Genomic DNA, 27,705 nt, shown 5'->3' on the forward strand with positions numbered 1-27,705 from the left:
GATGGGATGACTACAACGCAATGTTGTAAGACCGAATAGCATAGTTATGGGTGATTAAGGTGATTTCCATAGCCTCATTCTGTATTGTGGACAAAGAGTTTCTGCTTTTTCGAATATGAGAAAATCGCAATATATGTGATTGAAATATCGTTTTTTATTTTACTCATTGAACACAGCTGGAATTGACAATGATCTATATGGAGTTAACTTGCGAACTTATTTTTACTTAATAGTATAATACAAAACCCGCATTTAGAGTTAATACTTTTCTCGCCTCATAGAAGTAATTTCTATCTTTATGTCACAAAATTGTATGAAGGTTATTTTTCTGTAACGTAACATCTCTAAACAATAACTTTTCTCTGAAGGGACAGTCAGTTTTTTTAATTCTTTAAAATAATCACTCTAAAGTGGTTCCTTCGGCACGTTTTATAATTCCATATCAGACGGCTAGAAATAATATCATTCGAGAGTAATAGCAATGTTTTTCTCTGTTGTACAAGCAATCATTTAACATAATTAAAATTGGTTCATTAAATCCAAGAGAGACAGTTTTAGAGCCATTTGTATTGAAACTACAAACTATTTTGCTTCTTTTAAACTTGATAAATGCGGTCAGACCAAGTGATAGTGATAATAAGCCCTAAAGTATTGTGCTTTTCATGGCGGTGCTGTTGTTTGACAATCAGAGGTTTAAGTAACTCTCTGGTGCTCTGTTATATAATGTTATGTAGTTTTAGAATGAAATTCGTTTGATACATGAGTAGTATCTCATGTCGTGCGATGTTTTGTGTTATAGTCGTGAAAAAAAATAAATATATCAAAATATTGATTGCTTCGGGGTTTTTTTTATCTTGCCTAGTTTTATTGCTTTATCGATTATCAATGCTTCCACATTCCTTCTTTGCCTGGAAATTTTAAAAAATATTTTCATGACTATATTTTGGTCATGTATCATTTACCTACCTTTATGAATAAATGTTGCAAAGGGATTAGATAAACAGCTTAGACAGAAATGATTTTATGTCCCTGCTTGTTTATCTGTTGTCATCTTTAACCTTGCCCATAACTATTGCACCGTAAGAGTTAAGCTTTCATATTTGGTATGTGTATTCCTTGTGCCAATATTTTTTTTTGCGGTGGTAACTAAATATGTTTGATCATGTGGCCTTGACTGTGACCTTTGACCTACATTTATAAGATTTAAACATTGGCCACACTTACTGAACTAAAACTGTCAAATCATTACCACAATGAAGACATAAGTGTTTCACAAACTGCGCATGCAATTAGCACGTGTCTTACACGGTACAGTTTTACCGTCACACTTCAGAATTTTGCTCCAGCTGGAGCATAGTGTTTTATAAACACATTTCGTTTTCTATCTTTCCTGTGCACGTGCCCTTATTGTACAGAAAATATAGATTATTTGTCAGTTCATTGATGTGTCTGTGCCTTACTACGACCTTGCCTGTTATAGAACAAATTATAATATCAAACTGGAAAAACTTCAGCCAATGAGTTCAGACTAGTCTACTACTAGTCCTACTGAAAAAAGAACAGTTTCTGTAAATATTTAGAATACAAAATGACATTTTTCCTCTGTAAATTGATAATTTACCACAATTTTGAGTTTAACAGTTAAGTCTACTAGCATAAATGGACATAGGTAAGGTATTTATCTTACAGTCAAATTCAGTTTCTGTGTTCAAGGTTATAGTTTGCCAATGTTATTATTTTTATTTACCAAAACTTATTCAAAAATGAAGTTTTTTCGCATAAATGCGAGTAGACAATACTTTTTATCTAACAATTGTTTAAAATGTAGCTCTTCTCGGTTTTATTCTGTCATTGAAAGCAACAACCTTTACACTATTGCACGGAATATCAACAGTGGACATTTAAACCTACAACACAAAATTTCAAGAGAGGAGGTTGAAGTCTATTGATTGATCAAGAAGCCAAAAACGCTTATCCTTCCAAAACCCTTGGTCTTATTATCCATGTACTTTTTTGGTGATCTTTCTTTTGTTCTTATTTTGTCCATGTTTCACTAATTTTTCATTTAATTAAATGTTTTTTGTAAACATGTATGTTTACATGATTTTCTTGCCATACATGACAATAATAATACATATATTGTTGTAATATGAAAACAATGTCGGCTGTTAAATTAGTACATTTATTTTATTTGATAAATAGAATGTAACAAAGTAAATCATCCATTTTTAAAAGCAAATAACTATTCTAAACTTTTGTTAAGGACGGAAGTATTTCAGATACCAGCGAATAGATATTTGGTCAAATTGGAGGATGGGTCGAAGAATTTCTCACCAGCAAAGAAATCTTACATATCATCAACACATTTCTGGATACGTACACTGACATTATTTACTGAAGCAAACTGACAGCAATAACCAGTTATGTGGATAGAAGAGACAGAATCTGCTTGAAAATTCCTTACATTCACGTCTCATCTACAATTGTCATGTGAAAACTGATTTCACACTCATATGCACTCAGAATATAATTGTCATCAGCTTTTAGTACTTGCTGACATCCGAAGTTACGAATCAACAGATAGGAAATATGATGTTATAGGCTATATATCTGTGATTTCTACTTTGAAGGCTAATGATGTGCATCCACTATTTTTACAGTAACACAAACGTAGATCCAACACCATACAATAAATGTACACAAGTTTTTGGTTATGAATAATACAAATACTCTATAATTGTCGCCATTCCAGAAAAACACCCACAGAAATAAAACAATATTATTGATTTGTTCATTTGAAATGAGGAAACAGAATGAATACAGAAATGATAAAAAAAATCTGAATATATATCTTTCTTTGAACACAGTTGTTTATATATACACTCATACACACACATAAAAAAGTATTTTGGCCATCAAAAAATTCATCCGCATAATGTCAAAAGCAAGTTGTTAATAAATGTAATTAATAACTTAAATGTATTAAAAAAATTGAAATCTTTTAACATTTTACATATGTGCAATGGAAATAAAAATATTGATATAACAAGCAATTCTGGAGAGGAATTCTAGGTCACCAGAAACGTAAATGTCTCTTGCTTTGGGGAAGAAACTGAACCACATACGGCAACTTATCTCAGTGAGTGTTAACATGTTTTGTTTAAATAGATTGTTAACCTTAAAAAAGATACATATGTGAAAGTTTTATTTGAATTAGGCCACACATTCATTTTCTATTAACAGAAGGACCAACACAGAACTCACTTGTATAAAAGCAGGCAGAAAGACAGCCAGGCATATTTACATATTTTTTTGCTGAAAATATACTTGCGAAAAGATGTCATAAAAAATGTATGCCAGGTAGTTATCTTCAAAAACTACATGTAAGCAAAATTTGGACAACAGTTTATTGAAAGTTCTGTGCTTATATATTGTATCCTCACTGTTCACCTTTCACAAAATTGTATGCATCTCCCCTTCAAACACCCATGGAAGAAAACAAACAAAAAAGAAAACAAAAAAAAAGGGAGGATGCTACAACAGTCTGAAAATATTGCATTCTATGCTAATTTTAATCACTGAAAACAAGTATGGAAGAGAGTTTGTCATAAACATTTTAAACATTTTTGCCATTATCATGAAATATCTCTATTGTAAAGGTACTGAAAAACTTTGGCAATATACATTTTGATAAGAAAAAATATTTGGCAAAACTGTGCTTTATTTTTTTGAATGATGTTTCAAAAAGTGCAAACCTTTGACATTGAGATGCATAATTTTTGCAATGTTAACTAGTGATACAGGGATTTTAAAACAAAAACCTACCCTGTATAAATAAATCCTTCACCAGCGTGTTAAAAATGAAATAATATTAGTTAATATACATTACATTCCAAACACACAAAAAAAAAAAATACCACAAAAGATTTTCTTCAAAATTTAGTGCCAAGAAATTTTAAAAAAGTGAGTGAGAAAAAAAAGAAAAAAAAATTGAATACAATTCCTTCTGAAAAATTGCATATATTAAAAAAAACTAGGTACTTTGATATTATTGCTGTATCAAACACATTTTGGTTATCTGAAACTTGGTTTAGGTTAGAAGTATCTTTTATGAAAGAAAGCAATCTTGGCGTGTGAGAAAAATTTCATGGATGTTTTGTTTAATTCCACCCATGCTCCAAACAGAAAACCTTACATTGGAAATATCAAAAGCTAGTAATAAAAATAAATCAGAATAAGAGCACGTGGACAATACTAAAGGAAACTCCCCAAAAGCAATAGACTTTAAGAGAGAATGGATGTGTCCACTGAATTAACAAATGTTAAGTATATAGATTTTGTTTTGAAAGCAAAACCATGATTTTTAACTGCTTTATTTACATCCATTCTAAAACTTGACAAAAACATTAATATATTCTTTCTCCCTCCGTAAAGAAATAAAAATTATAGAAACTTCTATGCAAATTCAAATTAATATAATAATTTTCATTATAATGATATAACATTTAAATGAACTGTGTTGAATATGAATAAATATATGCAATTTTAACAAGTTACTATATATATTATTTTTATTATTATATCTCATAAACTTAGGATACATAATACTGCAAATAGGTAACTGGATTCATCAACAAATGCAGAATGTTAGAAACTGCTGGGCTCACTTCATAATGCAAATCAATTGAAATATGACAAAATTGATTTTGAATATTAGTATGACACAGATACCTTTGGAATGATGCATGTAATGAAATGAAATTTACACATACAAATGTTATTGATTATATCGATAAAATCAACAATGAAATTTTATTTGAAATGTCTTAATATATTGAACCTCAGAGACAGAACAGGAAAAAGGCAGAGGATTAGTTAGAAAATGAAACTTCAGATGTCTAGATGGAAATTATAGTCAATACTATTACATATTAGGAAAAGGTCATTATTTATCAAGATCAAGTCTGACAATTTATAACAGGATTTGCTGAGCTGCAACAATAAGTTACATGTAATCATTTTGGCTGAAACACATTTGAACAATATGAATACATCTATCTTGTATATGGCATATAATTTGTTTTTTTTTTTTTTTTGGTACCCAGGGCACTGACATATATAGTTGGCATCAAGCTAACAACTTTTTCATTTGCTTAAAAATGCTTTCTAATATTTAAATGTGACTACTAAGTTAATTCTGTGGTATGAAGAGTATTCAAAATTGTGTTTATATTTTAAATTTCAAATATAGATACGCAGTCAAAATGAGCAATTTCATGAAAAAGTTGATATTAGGAACTGATAAGTAGAGATGTTGAGCCAACACCAATGTGACCAAAATGTATGATATAACTGAGAAATGGTACCCTGAACATGCAGCAATATAATCAGGCATTGCACTATTCCTATAAAACACAAACTATTTACTGTACACAACTGTCTCTGATTAATATCTAAATTGTCCAACAACTTTTATACACGGAAATAAATTTCAAAACATTGTTTACTATATATTGAAGACATACTGAATATGAAATCTTTATTTTTTTAAATTTCAGTTTTCCTTTTTGTACTTAAATGTAGATACAAAATGTATTTCTATGTCTGGTTCCCCACCCTCCCCTCCCCCCAATGCAGTTTAATTGTTATAGTCTGTATCAAAATATGTACCGTTTCTTTTTCAGTCCTCTGAGAGTGTCTAAAATAACTTAAAGATAGATAGTTTTTTTCTTTAAAAAATGAAGATAGCTTAACAATAACAGTTGATAAGGTAGAAAACAAACACTTGTACAATAGTCTAGTTTTTGTTTCATCACAAACCCACCAGACTCTGCTCTGTTATTTGAGTTTGAGACTCAAATGATGGAGCTAAGTCTCATGGACTTCTGACAATGGGTTATGGATGAGTGAGTAGTACTAGTGAGTACATTAAAGATTCTCTTCTCAATCAAACTTTCTCCATGGCACTGTTGATATATAGTGATCCAAGTCTCCTTTTGTGAGTAAGTAAAGTGCATCTGTTTATACAATTTGACAAAAAAACCCTTTAATTTGGACATGCAATCTTTCAACAAGAGACCCAAAAACCATCTAGAACCCTCTATTACTAATAATTTCTTCAGTTCAAAAATTCAATTAAAAAATAACAATTTTGAATCAGTTTCATGTATGTTTAGATTCAAAATGGCAACTATCAGACAAAAATATATTGGTTTTATTTAAAATCTTTAGAAAACTTGTTTAGTCAGTAAATCTATGTATAACCTATTTCTTCACTTGATCATGCCCATCTCGTCTATTCCGAGTCGTTTCTGTAACTGTTCAGCAGACTTTTTGAAATCTTTTTCCATGTTTGCCATGACTTTCATGTCTGCTACAAACTTGGTTACACTTTTTGGTTTGTTGGTAGCCGAGTCCACGCGGATCCTAAGTTGCTGTCCTATGTGGTCCTCGGGTGGTTCTTCATCTGACGAGTCGCTACTGTATCTGTACCCTTGTTCACCAGGACTGTCAGGTTCATCTTCATTAGACACATTATTGCCCTCTTGATTAAAGTCTGATTCTGAATTTATATCCAAGTTATTGTGAATATCTGGAACAGGTGTTGCCACTGGTGCACTGGGTGGGGAGTCATGTGATTGCTGATCGCCAGATTGAGATTCCGTATCATTTTCCTTGGAGAGAGTTTCCTCCCCTGATTGTTCTTTAATCACATTCATTGTTGGTACACTGGCAGACTTTAGTCTTGGTTTCTGTGCTGGTTTCTTCTTTGCTGAAGTGGGTTTGTTGCTCACAGGATGTGTCACTTCATATTTCAGTGGCCGGTCATGTAGCTGGGTAACAAACACTGCCAAATCATAAATGAATCAATTATCTTGAATCAGTATTTAAATCAAGGTGTGTTATTACCTTATAGCTGCTTATTTTCAAGGTCAAAATTTTCACAGTTTGCTTTAAAAATGATTGAATTGTATTTCAACAAATTAAAAATTTCACAAACTGAATTTCAAAGGACACATATGAGTCTCATTATTTCATGGATTACATTTTCCTGATCAAATTAATATACTGAAAAATTGCGACAATATCGTCCCCATGAATATAACCATCGATACAACAGTTTTCACTTCCTGGAAGAGTCCTTTGTAACAGGAATAATAAATAATATTTATTAATAATAAATATCTGACAAATTCATTGTCTTAATTATCAGAAAACAATTAAGCTTGCTATCTACCTCAACAAATACTCTACTTAAGGCATCCTATCTATAGTACTGTTTTCATTAGTATGAAACAAAAGCAGGAAACAGTTCCTTCATTTTCAATATATATATTTACAAGTACTATTGTTTAAAAAAAATACCGTGAAAGTTAAAATCCTTGTAACAGAGGTTACTCTTTCTTTAAAATCCTTGCTAGAGATTGAGAACCCTACACATGACTGGCTAATGCTATATATCGCCTTGCACTTTATTAATTTAGTTCTAAAGAAAATCCTTGAAGATTAGTCGATAGTTTGGGTGGTGTTTTACCAGAGAGACATACTCTCCATCAAGGAGAGACTCAAGTTTTCCCTAGGCAACAGCAAAGCTTGCACATTTTAATTTTTCCCCTGAGGAAACAACAAAGCTTGTTCATTTCAATTTGTGGTGGAAATGGGCTACAATATAACAGAGGTGATTCTTTGAACAAAACTTTTTTTTGTGTCTCTGATAAGGATTGATCCTGATAGCTCTGGTCTTTAAAAGACTTTTTATAATTAGAAACAGAGAACACCTCTATCATTGACTCAGTAAAAAGCAGCTAGTATTTTATTGAGGTGTTTTACAGAATGAACTGTCTAGAGCTAGTTTCATAAAATCATAAGTAAAAAGATTCTCTCTGGAAAATTTCTCTAGATTTTGTGTTGATGGGTACATACCACTGGCACTCTTAGGCCTTGGTTTCTGGCTGGTTTTTTCTTTGTTGGTTGTAGCTGTGAACGCACTGGTAGGACGAGGTTTCTTCACTCCATTATCTGGACCAAACACAGCGTCCAGGTCAAACAGATTTGTCTGTATTGGAAAAATTAAAAATGATAAACCAAAGTTTGAAGAGGTCAAAAAGATTTGTTTGTAGAGAAAAATCACCAAAGTTTGCAACCAAACACGTCTAGGTCCAAAAAATGTGTATTCGAAAAAGAAAAAATTCAAAGATTTAAAACAAACTTCCAAGTCAAACAGATTTTTCTATTGGAAAATTGGATCATAGGTTTGAGAATTAAAAATGAATAGCTTCTAATATACACAATGATAATATTTTTTGTTCAAAGGGGCAGGTAGATTAAGATTTAATCAAATAGATTTATCAGACAGAACCAAGTTTCTTTAACACAATATGATATAGGTATGTGAGAAATAAGTGTCATTTTCTGAAGCATTATTTTAGTCTCTGTAAAATGTTTCATTATATACTTTATACAGTAAAACAGAAGATCAGAGATGACTGACAGATTACCTGTTTATATCGGTACGGATCATCATACGGAGCTCTGTTTTTGTTTCTATTATCACGACCATTCTCTAAATGGTACAATCCAGAAAAGGCCTGTAATGAATAAATGAATGAATGAATACTATTTATTTTGGAATAAATAAATAGATAAATAGATAAAAAGCTAATATGTAGATAAGTAAATAAATAAATAAACTAAAAAGGATTAAATCACACTGTTCCATAAGTAAGGAAAGAAAAGTATTATCAACAAGGACATAGTCATCATGATCCCCTATCCATGTTTATTTGTAAAACAGACTTAAAGTGAGCAACATGGGAAACTGGAAAAGATATCAGCCAATCAGATCACAGCAGCCTCATTAAATATGCACAGAATTTGCAGATAATCAAACTTGAACAAGAGGTTAAGGTAACAAGTCTACCAAGCAAGTCTCATCATTATCTATTTGTTCCTTCAAATAATAACGTGAGGAAAGCATTCAGTTTGAGTGCCGAAACATATCAGCCAATCAGGTCTCATAAAATATGCACAGAATATGCTGATAATCAAACCTGAACAAGGAATTAAGGTAATAAGTCTACAAAGCAAGTTTCCTAAAAATTCTTATCATTCCTTCATAAGATAATGTGCAGAAAGATTTCCCAAAGTGTGATTCAAGAAATCAGCCAATCAGGTCACAGCGGCCTCATTAAATATGTGTGGAATTTCACTGTTAATCAAACCTGGCCAAGGTATTAAGGTAACAAGTGTACCAACCAAGTTTCATCAAAATCTTATTTATTATGCAAAAGAAATCATATGGAAAGCAGCATCTGGATGGACTGAGGGTCAGATGGAAGGACAGACAGAAGGAACCCATTTGAATATCCCCCGCCAACTTCATTGGGTAGGGGATAATAAACTGACAGTGATGAAAGGATATTGCTGGGAGTTAATACCTTAATACATAAAAACTTAATACCTCTGTACAAACTTTGGAAACAAAAATAAACATGGTTTAAAAATTTTTGATAATTAATTTTGAAACATAATTCCATGCAGGCTGATATTCAAAATTATTAACCGGAATATATTTTATCAAAAATAAAACAGACATTTATGATAAAAATTAATTACATACTGAATTAGTTTTGTTCCTGTCCCCAGTTGGTTGCACAAATAGGTCATTCAAAGTCATGTCTGGATTGTTCTCTTTCATTGTTCTCTGTTGTTTCTGGGCAGATCTGATTCTCCCCCGTGTGCTGTTACCACTTGTAGGACGGGTTTGGCGGTTATTTCCCTGAAAAAAGAAAACACCTGTTATATCTACTATTAAAACCACAATTACACAAGAAATCCTTATTATTTTTCAACACATACTACATGTTTAATGTAAGCAGTTCTTCATGATCCTTAGTACCTTTTTGAACACTTTTGTGTCTAAAATGATAATAAATTTATATCTCTGTTAATGGTTTAGTAAGAGATGTAATTTCAGTAATAGCATTCTGCCATATAGATGAAGGGAACCTTCAATAAAAAAATAAGGAAATATACCTATTCTTACAGAAAAATTTGAAGACATTATGTGATATAAACAGAACATTGTAAAATCAAATTTTTTGTCGCACTCAAATTTCTTAGTTTTATCAAAAAGGCAGTTAATTTCATGGAAAATAAATCTTGCTCACCAAAACCACTAGAACATAAACCATGTCATTTTATCTGTTAACCATTTTGTGGACATAGTGAGTTCATGGATTACAAATATAACCACAAATATGATGAAAATAAATTACCCACAAAAATTAATAATTCTACAGGATGTTTAAATTTTCACAAAGTCACACATAAATGACTGAACACAAATCAGTAGTACCTGAAGGGAGATAATTCTAAGTTCAGAAAGAATAGAAATGATGAGGTACAGATATAATACAGCTGTAAATTATGCAATACTCTTTTAGATCTAATTTCAACCAACATCCTCATGTGTATACAAAAATACATTTCAGTACTTTTTCCTCTTCATTTCTTAAGAAAAAAAAAGTTGAAGTTTGTTAAATCCTCAATATCTGTTCCACTTGTAATTATAATGAGAACAATTTAATTTAACTTACTCCTCCGACAGTTTTGAGAAACTGTTTGTCCACTTCCTCGTATGTTTTTTTGGTGCGGAGTGGGGTGACAGTTTTTGCCATGTCGTGTTCATGGTTCTGTAACACCTCATCCATGTAAAGTTGTCGGTTACGCATGTAAGTTTGTTGGCGAACTTGGATTTCTTCTTGAATCTGAGCATACTCTCTGTCAAGTAACTTGATAGCAAGCCTCTCCCAGGTTCTCACAACTTTCTCCTGGTAAACAAGATACAAGAAATCCAGTCATGCTATATTTCCTCTATAAATTATATTTTTGAACTCTGATTTTTTGTGTCTGTACATAAGGATATGTATGTGAAGCATACGAATATATCATCATAAGTCAAGATGATAAATCAGATCAAAAAATGGAAGGTATTTGTACATCATATATTTTGTTTATTATGATAACACTGGATGACATACAGTACAAAAAATCTCTTTGCTAACCATTTAGTTACAGTATATCATGATAACATGCTCAAAAGTGACATATCTTATCCTGTTACTACCAGGATAACTTTTTTCTTTAATCAATTAAAAATTTCAATTTCTTCTCTCAAATCTTTTTTTTTTCTTATCTTTAATCCCAAAATCTTAAAAATGTCTTATTAGCAAAACGCCAGCACAGTCTTTTGAAAAGTGCATTGAAAACTGAAACCTTTCTCTGTGTTTTACCTTTATCTCTGGGATGGGTGTATTGGTTGTGCGTTTCCCATCCTGAGATGATTGCATAAAATCAGGAGGCTGTAGACCTGTGAATCCCGAGCAAACGTGACATGTGAAAAGCAAATTTAAACATTAATTGTGCAAGAATTTTTAAGTGGCAGTGCAGTTCTATTAAACTTAAATGTTGTTTCCCTCAAACATCTCTACTACATGCAAATACCTAGTAATAATTATCAAAATGGGCTTCATTCCTCGTGCAGTGAACAAAAGGCAAAAATAACTCTAATGGGAGAGAAGGAGACGGGAAGAAGTGGCCTGCGGACAGACATAGTAGTAATATGTAACATTCCATTATAACAAGAAGTAGTGACATAAAAATACCATTGGCAATAGTATATAAATAATGATGAGTTTTATGGGCCAGATTATATGTGATGTACAGGCAGGCAACAATGTACTAATGATGAAGTACAAAGCCTGCCTGATCTTTACCGGCGCAGTAGCAAAGAAGCATGAACTCCACTAAGGACATTGACAAGGTAATCATATTATTTTCAAATGTGGTGTGTAAAAAAACATTGCTACATGATCAACGTGTATGAATCTTTAAGAAAAGATTTTGGTATTTTTCTAAACAGTGACATAAACTGTCTAATGGTGTGTTGAACCCTTCTACTGAGCAGCTAAATATAGGGATTGACTATGTGCTGTAATTGATGAAACTTTGTCTTGTTTCTCAGTGATATACAATGCAATTTTACTGCAATCTGGAATCTTAATGAAACCATTTCCACTGCCATTGTTGACAATAAAATGCAGCTGGTATATCAAAGTTTTGAATATATGTAAACCAAATATGAAATAGTATTACTTTTTTTTCATGGAGACAGAGACAAGACCTAGATAAGTCTTGACTGAATAAATACTTGAGTATCTAATTACTATCATGATCATGCCTTTGAAACACATTTTAAATCATATCATTGGTCAATCCAGAAATAGGCTGATAATTTGTGTTGGTCTATCACATGGTTAAAAAAACTTAAAGAAACAGGCAATGAACTTGTACATGCCAAATGAAATTTTATCCAAGTTGCCAATTAATAAATGTGCAATATTGTGTCTTCAAAATGACTTTTTGTGTTTTTGCTGAACATCCAGGGTCATTTTGAAGTTGCCTTGTGGTAGCTACCTCATTGAATAACATGTAGGATGTCCATCACATATCATTTGAGATGAAGTGCCTTGTTCAATGACACAACCACAACAACAAAGACCAGTCAGTTTCTTATCTTCCTGAAACACAAACACTCACAGTAGGGATCATCATATCACACAACCCTGATATTAACCGGAGGTGGTGTAGGCCAATGCTCTGCTATTGTGGCTTCTATGTATGTGTGTTATTAATAATGAGAACATAAATCAATGTATAAACAATCACTTTCACCTTTCACTTACCAATAATATTTCCAAGGTGTAAAGAAGCGTTGTAATCTCCACTCCAAGATCTGCAAAAAAAAAAAAAAAAAATACATATGTATATCGATGAAAAATCTTTCCTCTGTATATACTTATGAAAATAAATTAATATGATTTATTAAATTATTACTAATCTTGTTAATAATTTGTTATTTCCTTTATTTCAGTTTCAGTATCAGTAGCATTGCAGAAGTTTAAAACACGTTTAAAGTGTCCATTGAAAGCTTTTCATTTTAACTCTTTAAAAAAAACACTATCAACATTTTTTTATATATATATAGTACTTAAAATAAATGTACAGAAAAGAATTAGTATTTTGATTGAAAGTTTTCATTCTTTACTTACCTTTCAATTAAACAGAAAGGAGGGCACATAAACATATGAGAACAGATTACAAAAAACATGTATTCTGGTGATGATTTTAGTAAACATGCACTAATTGTCCTGATAGATTCAAAGCAAAAAGAAAAGAAAAAAAACCAACATCATAACATAGCAGATATTTTACCTCTTCACAAGAGTAATAAGAACATTCATTTGTTCTGCTAAATTCTGTTTTTCTGCATGACTCTGAGCAATGTCTTGCTTAAGTTTGGTGATGGTGTCAAGAAGTGCAGTCATATTCTGGGGATGGCCAACATGGCCATATACAGCTCGGTCTCCCTGTCCTCCTACAGGCATTTTTGGGATATACTGAACAGAGTTGGGTGTAAATAATCTGAAAACAAAGCAAGTAAAGATAATTACTGTTCAACAACTGAGTGAAAATACATGAGACAAGGTTGTCCCGCTAGTTGTGATGTGTGAGGTTCGCAAGGGTTACACAAAGGGATTTTGTATCCTTTCTAAAAGGGTTAGATACAAGTTTGTATTGTTTGGTCCTTTTTCTCATTACAGCCATATTTCTTGGCAAACTTCCTTTCAATAACTCAAACTATTCAAACAAAGCTACTTTTGCATCTGTCTGTATACAATTCGCTAGTTTATTCAAATCAGAAATTAGTCATTAAAAGTGATAATTTTCCAATTTAAGAAATGTATGTTTGGACTTCTGTAGCCAAAAAATGCAAGAAAGTGTGATGTATTATTCGTGGTCGGTATTTATTCACTTGACAGACGACAACAAAACACTAGCATCCAAGGATGGATGAATGGGTGATTTCATCATTTCTGGAAGGATGTTTGACATGTAAAAATGTGTATTAAGAGAAAATACACAACTTTTGTGATGAAATAAATACTCATTTCATGGTGAATGGATTGCATCACAAGTTTCTATTCTTTTTGAAAGTGTGACATGTTACAGCCATCAAAATCACGCTGTTGCGATGCCACGGAGGATAATAGTTTACATGATACAGCTGAACAAATTGACTAGTCCGAAATACATAACGGTTGGGAACCAATGTCGAGACGATATGTCTAACTATGCAGGAAAAAAACCTTACACGTCACAAATATAGATCGTCATTAAACAGTACAATGTTCTATGTGTATTATGTATACCAAAAGTAACATATGGACAAATCATGATCTTACCAATATTTTAAAATACGATTGGAATTTTATCTCAACGCCATGTTGTTTACACAAATAACCATGCACTCGGACTTTTCTAGCTTTATTATATAGTTGGAAGGAAAGTCAAAAGAAGTATCGAAAGAAATCATACTTTTCCGGATCGTCAAAATGTTTAAAAATGACGAACGTAATCACAGAAAAAATCAAGCTTTTCAAAAGCGCTGATACAGGAAGGGAGAAGCCGATTAAGAAATATGGCGTATTATCAGGGACAACAAGGCTATGGCCAACCCCAGGGCCCTCCTCCAGGCGGTGTAGATCAAAGCTTCCTGTGGAATGTGTTCCAGAAGTAAGCTACCGATTTGTTTTATTATCTAGTCTTTAAATATAAAGGATTGAAATGGAACTATCGTTCACATTTCGAATCGTTTTTAGCTCTAGTTTTAGAAATCACTGTCATGGTTCATTTCCGGCATGAATAATATACGGAATTATTTCACGTGAAAATGATTCATAAATGCATGCTGCAAAAACCTTATCATTGTTCGTGTTTGAATAATTAATGAAGTCATTATCTTTATGTAGACACTTTTCATTTCGAATTGAGAATTTTGTTGCATTTAAATAAAATGGTTGGAATCAACGTACACGTTATATAACAATATAATCAAAAATGTTTCTTGAATTTGAACCGTTGTTGAAAATAATTTTACATGGTCTGTTTTTGCTTTTATACGTTGCCTGCATCTATCTAAAGGAAATTACAGTATGAATATATTAAAATTTGTATATATTAAAAACTATATCTTATATTGTAATGTATATGAAGCATATCTGAGTCAGGTTTTAGAAAATGCAGAACAAAAATTCTCAATGGACTTTTTTTTTGTTAAAATATAAAATGTACCTGAAGTTAAACAGGATTAGTATTTAAATGGGACATTAAATACTGATGCCCAACTGCCAGGTCTGAGCCACTTCAAAACTTTTGATTGGAATTCTTATAATTTTGACTAGTTCAATGTAATGCTGTACCTTTCTAGAGTTGATAAGGACAGAAGTGGCCAAATTAGTGGCAAAGAACTTGGGGAAGCATTGTCCAATGGTAAGTTGGGTCACGTCGTACATTGCCTGGCGCATGACCCTAACACATACCTTCCCTTGTCTGTAGATATATATATGCATGCTTTACAATTATTGTCTGTTTGACTTATATTGTTATTGAAATCCAGCTGAATTTCCTCCACAGAGAAATTATTGTACTTTTGCAAAATTTTAAAAATTACCCGTAACTTAAGTTAAGATTCTATCTGAAGTATATTAATTTTTAAATGAAGATTATTTTTTGACACTGAATAAAAGTAGAAATAAAATTGCTAGTAATTTTAAGTTGTATCTGATATTAATAAATAACTAAAATGTTCTTGTTCCCCGTTGGTATCTTTGCTTCATACTGTGTGAATTTAAACATGTTGAAAAAAATACAAGTATCAACATATTTACATCAAATTTGATAAACATCTGAAGTATAATGTAGAATTGACTTTAGAATCTGTGTTAAGCAAAATTGTCGAAAAAGTATACTTATCTTGGTAAAAATTAGTATGGGATAAATTATTACCTTATATTCTACATTCTGTCTTTTTGTGATACAGAGTTACCTGCTCTTGTGAACTAGCATTGCTTGTTATGTCAGTGTTTGTGAGAGAATGATATCATTAATTTATGAAAACACATTGTAATTGTCTGACGCACATTATTGGCATAACTGTCAATTTCTGGTTATAAGAGCAGATAACTTTGCATATCATTAAGATGGAATGGTGAAATCTTAATTATCATTTACAAAAAAATATGGTAAATTTATCAAATATTTGTAAGAACTTGCTAAGAAGTCATTTTGAGCCTCATTTGTAACCGTTATATGAAGACAAACATACACGTTATTTGGTGACAGAAGGAAGATAAAAAAAACTGTGAAATAAAGGAATACATACCCAATTTTATTTTTAAAAATTCTAATTAAATATTGTACAGTTTGGAAAATTGGAGGCAGTTATGTAACAGATTTTAATAGGCTTAAGTACATAATGTCAGAAAAGATTTTATTTGTGAGTTTTCTAAAAAAAAAAATACTGCATGTTTGGTATAATGGGCATGTGTTGTCAGCCAGAGGATGTCAAAATGATGTCAGTTTCATACTGTGATACTGTTTTAAAAAAAAGAACAAACAGTTGATTGTATTGGTTCCTTAAAGACCAAATTGTAGAGTTGTTGACAGCTGCCATGACTTTTGATGTTTGGATATATAGCATGATTCAACATTTACCTTTTTTAATGGAAACAAATTGAAGATTTAAAAAGGAATATGGTAGATTTTATTTACCTGGGGCAGTGATGTTTTACACAAGCGACACTGACAATATGGTGCAAACTAACGAATTGTAACAGATTTGATTAAAGCTTTGTGCAAGTTTGCATGCAATTAGATATTGTACAGGTATGCAAAATAGGGCACAAGTTGTTTGTTGTGAGTATTGATAAATCAAATAGGACCTAATTATATATTTATATTTCACCAAATAATTAAAGTAAGAATCTGTTGTGTTTGTTTATAATGGAATTAAAACCATGGATAGACTGAAAACTCTTAACTCCGTGTGAGGTATATATAGGGCTGTCCTTGGAAATAGTGTGTCATTTTGTGGCCCATCAAAGAAACTATGTAAAATGTTTCAGAATTTGAAAAGAAGGTAGCAATGAACTGATATCAAAATAAATAAACAAAAATAACTAGCTGATAATTTAAAGGTAGCGATACAATCACATGTAAATGAATGGAGGGAATTCAAAGAGACCTGTGATTTATGTGAATAGTGATTGGATGAAATAACATTTTTGTGACAGGTTGGGATTAGAAAACATTGAAGTATTTTCATGAAAATAATGTGACCAGTGATGTCAACATGTAAATCAATATTTTAGATTCAATGTTAGATTTGATGTCAGTCGTGCTGGGACTTTTTCAACTGATTACTGTAGGTAATGTCAGTTACATACAGGTAATTTTTCTAAAAGAAAGTTTGATATTCTGTTTCTCAGGATTGATACTGACAGGAGTGGTGCTATCTCGGGTGCAGAGCTTGGACAAGCTCTGTCTAACGGTAAGACAGACTTGGACCTAACTATAGTTTATTATCTTGTATTTAAATATTGCCGATAATATTGAGAAAGTATATATAAAATATCATTAAGACAAAGTTTGTTACGAAATTAAATGGTCGAATTGGGATATGAATGACTAGTGTGTTCTTGGATGTGTGAAGTGACAGTAGTCCTTAGCTTTGTACTTGTGAAATATTATCATTTATCTATTAGATATAACTAAAATGGTCATCAGAAGTACAGGAATTACAGCAGCTATTTTTTCTGCCTTTTTTTGCTGTTTTGAAGTGACATATATAATATATATTGTTTGTACTATAGCCACAGCATTCTTTGTTTTCTTATAATTGTGTGCTAGTTATACAAAGCTTAAAAAACCTCAAGATTAAGTGGGATTTTACTTTTTTCTAGTTTGCTATCTATGTTTTATATAATGTCAATGTGTCACCAACCTAAAAAAAATGTTTCAAATCTTCAAATTAAGTTAGTTTCTGTAATAAAATTTGTAAATCTAAGATTTACGTGTAAATTAATTATTTAAAAGAAAGTTGATGTTTACTGCAATATAAATGTTAGCAGTTCACTGAAAACTTTAAAAGAAATTTGATTAATGAATTGTAAATTAAATTAGATTTGGGTGATTGGGTGTAACTCACTGGCCTTTCACCTAGGCCTCAGGGGTTTGATACCCGGAATGATTTGAAAAGGTATGGGGTCACCTGCTCCTGTGTACTCTGGTTTCCTCCCATAATAATTAAGATCACTTGAGCGCTTCCATGCAGACTAACATGAGCTATTGTTGTTAAGACTGATTTTTCATTTGTTATAAAATAAATTATATTCAATTCGTTGTAAATTCAAAATTATTTTTACTTAAAATTAAGTTTAATCTGTTTCAAAGAAAAAGGTTATTTGAAATGAAATTCTTATAAAAAATGGAAATGAATATTGATTTGTCTGTAATAACTACAAACTAACAGCTTGGTTACCACATACAATTGTACACAGAATGTAAAAAAAATGTTTTCAACCACACTAAATTGTCCACAGGACGTTGCATGGATTTCCACTTGCTGCCCATAATTCTTTGTTACTTATAATCAATAAAATGTACAATATATGACTTTGTTGTATGGATGTATAACAATAGCTTTACATAAGTGATAGGAAATCGGTTACATAATTAGTTATTGGTTAAAATCAGGTAGGCTTTTCAATGTAGTTAATCAATTACATGTACATAATTGGCTGACCTATTCAATATTCATAGAAAGTGAATTTACTCTCTGTGACAGTAATGTTTTCAATACTTCATGATCACTTAAATAATTTACATGAATGAATATTATTGGCAGGTGGCACCATCATTTTGCATGATATATATATACATATTTTTTTTTTTTTACTAAACACAATAAAATATTAAGGTACCACTGATTGATCATGAAAAATAACAATTGATAAACGCTTCAGATTGATTCGATAATGGATTTTATCCAATCATGGTTCCATCACTATTTCACATGCAGGATTAAAATGCATCCTTCTAAATCTTAATATCAGTACATATGTACATTAAAAACATGCAGAGACCAAAAGGGAACAAGAACTCTATTGACATTAAATTATGAATACTTAATTAGTAAACCTGTAATGTTCAAACTGGACTTCAATAATATGAATATGCATGATATTGTTTGTGTTGTTGTAGCATTATGCTTTTGGTGAAGGTTCTCATCTGCTTCTGCTTTGCATAATCCCTTGTTTTATATTTATTTTTAGTATGTAGAGAGAATATTCTTTGCTTTCTTAGTAGGACATATGGACTAACAATGATTTTCCTTTATCTTACAGTCATTGAAATATTACATTATGAATAACAGGTACACTACATCTCATTCTTCCAGTGTCCCCAATTTTAAATCCAAATTTAAAAATTGAAATCATCTGTGATTTTAAATTTAGATCAAAGCAGAACTTAATGTAATTTTGATTGTTTTAATGATTAGTGCTTTGATAAAAGAAAGAATTAGGAATTTAGAAAGTGTTTTTGGACTTAGGGAAGATTGCAATCTGTTTGATCACATACCAAGTAACAGCATGTATAAATTTATATTTAATTTATAGATATAAATTGGTTGTTGTAAGCATTGCTAGTAATTGCCTAAAAGGAACTTCTCTTAACATTTGATATGAAGCAGTTTCAGAAAGTCAACAATTTTTTCCTTGTTATTTGGAGGGTAAAAAACTTAATTTAATTGAATAGCCCTGTGAAAACCAAAGGTAAATTCATACCCAGTGTCACCACCCTGTAGTCAATGATATCTGATCATAGCCCTTTAAAATCAAGGGTAAATGGTTATCATAAAGGGCCCTCAAGGAAATATCCTAAAATTAAATCTATCTATATGTATTTAGATGATGTTTGGTGTTATGTTTGAACATTATTTTGACAAAATTGGATCCAAAAATTATTTTAAAAGTCCAGAAATATTAGGTGATTTCTAGCATTTTTCACAGTTTGAGCAGGTCATGATATGGCCAATATAAGGTTGTCTTGGCAAAATCAGGGGAGTTGGGGACATTTGTATACATTCTATTTTAAGTTCTAATTTATACTGAATATTGTCTCTAACTGAAATGTGTGAAAAATGAAACGGGCTTAAAATGATTTAAAATGGTGAAATTAAGGCAATGAAGAAATGTTTTTGAAACTGAATATTTCATCTTTACTGGTCTAATATATACCACGTAATGTGCTTCAAATATGCTGTCTTGCATGCATTAACACTTCAAAATGTGTGACTGCTATAGAATGTGAAAGATAGAGTTATCTACCCTTGTTGATAGTACACATATATTAAAGCATTTGTGGTTCAAATTTCATCAATTTTCATACATCAAGTGTTCCTGCATAAAGTCAGTTATTATAATAATGTTAGACCTACATGTTTATAATATTATCTTTTTATCTTTAATTGATACAGATTTATACATGGATGTGTTAAAGATTACATAGTTTTCAATTTCAATTGATCAAGAATTTGGTTTTGGTACATATAAGCTATCAGATCTCATTTCAATGAATGGTTTCGAGATTCAGTTTACCTATGAAATGCACAAAATCATATGGAAGATGTTATATAGATAATAACCCCTCTCTCAAAATTATTATAGTTAAATCAGTATATTTGATATTTTATAGGGGGATCTTTGTTTAGTAAAGGATCAATTGAATGGTTCACAAACATATAGATATTATGTTAAACAGTATCAATCTTTGATACAAATAGCGATTGATAACTATAAGCTTTCAAATACATGATTGTTTCCTTTATCAAGCAAAGATTGCAAAAGGCGCAGTCATTTGTACTCTCTCCGTGACAAAAGAAAAAGATTTTTTTGAAATCTGATTAACATGCTTATCTTGTACTGTTTTTGTTAAAAGTAAAGCTAACATTGTTCAATACATAAGACAGATATATCATCTGTGATTAATTCCTACTTCATGTTATTTTCATATAGGGACATGGACACCGTTCAACCCCGAGACAGTCAGACTGATGATTGGTAAGAGTTTGGTACACATCAACACATTAGTTGTCATTATTTATCAGGCAACACATAATATGTTGTAACAGATAACTTGACTTTTCTCAGAGATAAATCCTATTTAGTTTTTGCTGATGCTGACTCCAGCCTAATTGTTAAGTTTCCTACAAATATATTTTGTCCAGAACTCAAACGAAATTAGTTCTACAGGAAACTGTCCTAGTGTCTTGCTAGGTCTCTACCGTATTGTTAAATATCTTCCTGAAAATCTACATCAAGGTTTAAGACTACCTCTTTAATCTTTAATTGGTAGATAAACCTGAACATTTTGACTAGAATATGTCTGATCCTAAGTTTAAGGGAGATATTCTAGTAGGCAAATGCATATGGATAATTATACATATATAATTCTTTTCTAGAGCTTCATGGTCACTCAAATGATTCAGAGTTGTGTACATTTGAAGTCCTCACCAATATTCAATTGTGTGATATCTTTTTAAGGTATGTTTGACCGTGATAACTCTGGAACAATTAACTTCCAAGAGTTTGCTCAGCTGTGGAAATATGTAACAGATTGGCAGAACTGTTTCCGTAGTTACGACCGGGACAATTCAGGATCCATTGACAAGAATGAGTTGAAAACAGCATTGACAGGATTTGGTGAGCAAGTTGGAATGAATATATTTTGATGTTTGATATTATATTTGGTAAACTGTGACATGATTGTAATGTAAACAATGGTGAATTTTCTCTTCTGTTAAACGGTGGAATCGTTGACATGTTGGGGATTTTACAGTTCCCTTCTGGAAACCAGAACTAGAACTATCAACCTTTTTATCAATTCCCAGTCTCATAACCAATCAAGCTGTTTCAGTTTATAAAGTCATAATTCTAAACTTTCTTTCTGTCAAACTATTTTTCATTTCTAAATGAAATGATAGGCAAATGTAAAGATTGACACTTTCTTACAATAAGTATCTTGTGAATTTTGTGATTCGGTAACTTGTATCCCCATTTTGGGGGAAATTTATGTTTTGGTCATTTGGACAGTAATGCATGAACTGTAGTAGAACAGGTAGTTCCTTGTCTTTGTCCAGTTATCTTCTATCAGTTTCATGGTCAGGGTAGAAATACCATTAATTCTATTTTCCGCAGGGAAAGATGTGGTTTTTCAGTGAAAATATTGAAGTCTGACAATAATAAGATTTAATGTTTTCAGTCACTTTTGACCAATAAGATCGCAGCATTTGCAGCTAAAATATCCCTGAGTGCATTAATATTGCCGACTTCAGGAACTACAACTGTGGTATAATTAGCCCTTTGATCAGATATCAACAAATTGGGAAGTCCAAACTGGCATCAAGGGAAGGTGTGGAAAATGTTACAAAAAGAATATTCCTTTTTTCTCAGGGAAAAATGATTTTTTTTTTCATTTTGTTAGATGGAAACATATTTTTCACTCATACTGTGTACTCATGAAAAACATAAGGTTTCCACCTCTCTTAATGAAATATGAATATTATTATTAAAAAAAGCAAAGAATATCCACAATATACTGTATTTCTTATCAATGTGACTTGACATTTCACTTGGTGTTGCTGCATTTATTGAAAGGTGATCACTTGATCTACATATAGTGAGGGGCTAGGTCTAACTGTTACTTGATCTACATATAGTAAGGGGCTAGGTTTAACTGTTACTTGATCTACGTATAGTGAGGGGCTAGGTTTAACTGTTACTTGATCTACATATAGTAAGGGGCTAGGTTTGACTGTTACTAGATTACTAGATCTACATATAGTAAGGGGCTAGGTTTAACTGTTACTAGATCTACATATAGTGAGGGGCTAGGTTTAACTGTTACTTGATCTACATATAGTAAGGGGCTAGGTTTAACTGTTACTAGATCTACATATAGTGAGGGGCTAGGTTTAACTGTTACTTGATCTACATATAGTGAGGGGCTAGGTTTAACTGTTACTTGATCTACATATAGTGAGGGGCTAGGTTTAACTGTTACTTGATCTACATATAGTAAGGGGCTAGGTTTAACTGTTACTTGATCTACATATAGTGAGGGGCTAGGTTTAACTGTTACTTGATCTACATATAGTGAGGGGCTAGGTTTAACTGTTACTTGATCTACATATAGTAAGGGGCTAGGTTTAACTGTTACTAGATCTACATATAGTGAGGGGCTAGGTTTAACTGTTACTTGATCTACATATAGTGAGGGGCTAGGTTTAACTGTTACTTGATCTACATATAGTGAGGGGCTAGGTTTAACTGTTACTAGATATTGCCAAATTGTTGAAAGGTGATCACTTGATCTACATATAGTGAGAGGCTAGGTTTAACTGTTACTAGATATTGCCAAATTGTTGAAAGGTGATCACTTGATCTACATATAGTGAGGGGCTAGGTTTAACTGTTACTTGATCTACATATAGTGAGGGGCTAGGTTTAACTGTTACTAGATATTGCCAAATTGTTGAAAGGTGATCACTTGATCTACATATAGTAAGGACCTAGGTTTAACTGTTACTAGATATTCCCAAATTGTTGACAGGTGATCAGATCTATTTGATTTTGCCTAACTGTCGCCTGGTGACTGAACCTATTTCTGACCTCAGATGGTATATTGTATCTACTGTAAACAATGTAAATGTATATTAGATATACACTTGTATTCAGAACTGATCTCCATTGCTTTTCCTCCAGGTTACCGCCTCTCGGACAGATTCTACGACATCTTGGTGCGGAAGTTTGACAGACAAGGGAGAGGAACTGTAGCCTTTGATGATTTCATACAGTGTTGTGTTGTCTTACAGGTAAACCAGTTGAAATGAAATACATTATTTATAAGTATATTGTTGTCCTGGATTTAGATAACCATTTAATACTAGTCCACATTGCTGTATGTTTTATTTCTATATAAAGCAATATATATACAGGTACAGAGCTTTGAAACCATTAACTACCATTATGCAAAAAAAAAAAAAATTTTAGGTAAGAATTAAATAATTTCATTCAAATATTATAATTTTAGCTACAACATTTGAGATGTACAGGCTGATATGCTGTTAAACAGAATGAAAAGCAAACTTTAAATGCTTTTCTTAATCTTGTGTATTTTTCAGACTTTGACTGCGGCTTTTCGACAATATGACACAGATCAAGATGGATGGATCCAGATAGGCTACGAACAATTTTTATCGCTTGTGTTCAATCTTAAATCATAGTGTGCACTAAATATATGTTTAAAGACTTGTGGGCTTCATAACATCACAAATAGTGCTAAAGAAGATGGTGTATTTGTAATACAAAGATACGTGTATTTACATAGATTTTGTAGAAAAATCTTTTGTGAACAGTTCTTGAAATAAAGTGATTGTCTCTTTGATTTTTGAATATACTGCATGATTTGGCTAAGCTTGAAAATCTCTGAAAAGGCAACCCAATTATTTCATGTTGTAATCTCTTTTATTTAATGTTTTTTTTTATTTGTTATAAAAGTTTATTATACAACCGCCATTTATTTGAACCTATATATCCAAGATACCACTAATGCTTAGATAATGATAGTTTTAACACCCTGAGTTACAGAGATAAACCATGTACATGTATATATAACCAGCAATAATTTGTATAAAATAGTACAAAGTTATCACATTTTACAATATTGGAGAAATACAAGTCATATGCCAATTTCTGCAGTAGCATCTTTTCAAGAAACATGTAAAATTGTCCTTTGGGATTCTTTAAAAATCATTTCATATTGTTAAATTTAATTGCTTGTAAATTTTTTGTTTACACATTGTGTATGTTACACCAAATGTGTAGCCAAATTGGTCTGTCATTTTACTTTCTCGTACATGTTACACTGCAGTGTAGTCAGGCTTTAAGGATCACACCACAGCTTTTGGCTGGTTGTGTTTTTCTTGTGTGTGACACTCCTTGGACATATCTATAAACTCCATGAGAATGTCTTGTGATATTCCATAAGTCATTTTAAAATGAATCAATATGAAATGTTTTTGTTTTAAGGAGTAGCTTGGATCAAGATCATGGTTTATATAAAAACTATATACTGAACATCCTGTCAAGCATTTTCTTACTGTGGATCACTAACTAACCATAAAAATTATCTAAAAAGTAACAAAAATTAAAACCTGAAGATATTTTCAATAAATGTATTTCCAAGTCACGTAAAATTGAAACTGTTTTTGTTCACCCGAAAATGAGACTTGAAGATATTTTCAATTGTCACAAAAAATAATTACATCAATTTACAATATATTTTACACCATAATTGTATTTGCTTAAAGTCTTTTTTGAAATTGATAACAATTATTAGTTAAGACTTTTTAACCATGTTTAGTTAAATCAGGTAAAATATTAGAAAGTAAGTCTGGTAGAAATTCTATATACAGTACTGTAAAATCACATGTTTTCATGAGGCTCAAATGCATTTTCCAAGGAAATTGATTTCGTGGATATATCTTAAAAAATCCACTTGTACTCAAGTTTGGTTTTTTTTTATCGAGTTATCATTTTGTGGATGTATGGATTTGTGGATGAAGAGTAACCATGAATTTAACGAAAATAAAAACCCCACAAAAATTATTCATTTAACAGTAGTTGTATTTGGCTTGGTTGGATCTGTCGTTTATTATATAGATATATGTATTTTTGTGGTCAATAATTATACTAGATGTACGTATGTAGATGATAAGTAGTATTTCAGACTGTAATGCTATTCTGTAGCTGGCAATATTTTCGATTAGGTACAATATAATTGTGTAGTTTTGTTTGAATTTTTTGCATGAACAATATTTCAGCTATACAACATATACAGGGTATCCACTGATATGCTTCGGACAACATCTCTGTGTTATGATCAGCAGAATATAAGAAAGATAAAAACTTGTCACTTATTAATACATGTATTTAAGAACTTTTCAACATAGACTTCTGGAATGTTTTCTCTAGAATTTTCTTTTCTTTTTAAATTTTCACAGTCATAATTTTATTGTATTCAATATATGACACATTATATTTTTCTATTTACTCTAAAATGTTAACCTGTACCAGTTTTCACAGATGAATGATTTCATCCTAGTTTTCAAACCCTATCCATTTGCATTTTCTCAATATTCAATACCAGGTGAGAAAAAACTTTATGTGAGAAATTTTTCTTGCTTCTAAAAGCTTTCGGCAAGTTAAACACTGGGAAACATTTCAGATGTAACAAATTGCATTGTTTCACAGGAGAAATGGAAATCATTACACACATTAGTCTGTATGATGTCTTGAACCATAAAACGCAACAATGATGTATTTGTCTCTGTTCATGTCTTGAATTAAACAATAAAATTTAACATAGCATTTAAATTACCATCTTGTTTCTTGATGATGTGTTTATGCATGCATACACAGATTACCATATTAAACTTTATTGACCTTATTAGGAATTTTTTTCCTTCTTTCTTGTTTACATGTATATATAGTATTTTGACAACAATATATATATGGAAAATGAGAGTACCAAAAATGGAAATTTGAAGAGAAACAAACATTTTTAATGAAATATTGTAATTATTTGATTTGATATAACTCTTGATACTCTCTTGATGTTAAGTTGTTGCCAAGCAGTGCAACAATTGAAAGTACATTTTTAGCCAACCATCATCAGATAGTGGACTATTCATATTGCTCTACCTCCGTGGTTAATGTGTCCGCAAACAATTTTTTGTTATCACTATTTCTTGAGAAGTCCGGGATGGATCTTTCTCAAATTTTATATGTAGTTTCCCTTTGGTGCCTAGTTGTGCCTGTTTGATTTTGGAACTAATCAGAAAAAGTAAATGGCCGACAGATGGTCATCTTGGATTTTGACTTTGAAAATTGGTTATCGCTACTTCTTGAGAACTACAGTATAGATCTTTCTCAAATTTCATTTGTAGGTGAATCCTTGATCCCCAGTTGTGCTTGCTTGATTTTGGTACCAATCAGAAAAAGAAAATGGCCGACAGGTGGCCATTTTGGATTTTGACTTCAAAAGTTTGTTATCGCTATTTCCTGAGACATACTGCAAAGATCTTTCTAAAAATTTCCCATTGGTCTGATCAGGAGAAACAAAATGGTGTCCAGGCGACCATTTTAGATTTGGCAGGTAAAGATTATCATCACTATTTCTGCAAAGGAACGTTCAAATTTCTTATCAAAAACGGAGAAGAGAGAAAAAGGGAAAATATCCAACAAGGTAAGGAAAGGAAATCTCAATCTGAGGGTACAGATGATTAAGTCAGCAAACATAAGAATTGCTGAGTGTTTACACCTTAATGATCTTTTCCAAAGGGTAGAGATCACCTGTGACACCAACAAGGGGGCAAATGATTATTTTTTCTCTTTGTTGTCCCAATGCTTCTTGACATTGACGATGTGATTAAATTGTTTATTTGACATCAGTGAAATGTAACTGTGACAGGGAAATCCCCCTGTCTTAACCCTAGGGCGACAAGGAAATCCCACACTGATGGAAAGTGTGGATATATCTGTTCAGGGTGATAGAAAATTAGATCAGGAGACAAGGGATATCTGTTTGTTTTGTGACATTCATACTTTTGAATGAATTAGTATACAATATTAATGTTTTGAGTTTCCAGTCTACTTTTCTAGGTCAAGTAATTGGCCACTG

At 31.6% G+C, this 27,705-nt stretch overlaps 2 protein-coding genes across 2 annotated transcripts; one reads left to right on the forward strand and one right to left on the reverse strand.

Moving 5' to 3' along the window:
* Positions 1-6,272: 6,272 nt before the first annotated feature.
* On the reverse strand, positions 6,273-13,448 carry LOC132560469 (uncharacterized). The gene is made up of 8 exons (XM_060225132.1): positions 13,276-13,448; positions 12,747-12,796; positions 11,295-11,371; positions 10,599-10,832; positions 9,620-9,778; positions 8,499-8,588; positions 7,924-8,056; positions 6,273-6,847 (listed from the first exon to the last, which is right to left on the reverse strand). The coding sequence occupies exons 1-8, from the start codon at positions 13,446-13,448 to the stop codon at positions 6,273-6,275; spliced, it is 1,491 nt and encodes a 496-aa protein (XP_060081115.1).
* A 1,079-nt stretch (positions 13,449-14,527) lies between these two features.
* LOC132560470 (programmed cell death protein 6-like) lies at positions 14,528-26,399 on the forward strand. The gene is made up of 6 exons (XM_060225133.1): positions 14,528-14,637; positions 15,332-15,393; positions 20,979-21,023; positions 21,507-21,665; positions 23,727-23,836; positions 24,146-26,399. The coding sequence occupies exons 1-6, from the start codon at positions 14,543-14,545 to the stop codon at positions 24,245-24,247; spliced, it is 573 nt and encodes a 190-aa protein (XP_060081116.1). The 5' UTR covers positions 14,528-14,542; the 3' UTR covers positions 24,248-26,399.
* The last annotated feature ends 1,306 nt before the right edge of the window (positions 26,400-27,705 follow it).

This window comes from Ylistrum balloti, unplaced genomic scaffold (assembly GCF_031769215.1).
Source record: "Ylistrum balloti isolate Yb309-2 unplaced genomic scaffold, AGI_CSIRO_Ybal_v1 Utg371064, whole genome shotgun sequence".
NCBI lineage: Eukaryota > Metazoa > Mollusca > Bivalvia > Pectinida > Pectinidae > Ylistrum > Ylistrum balloti.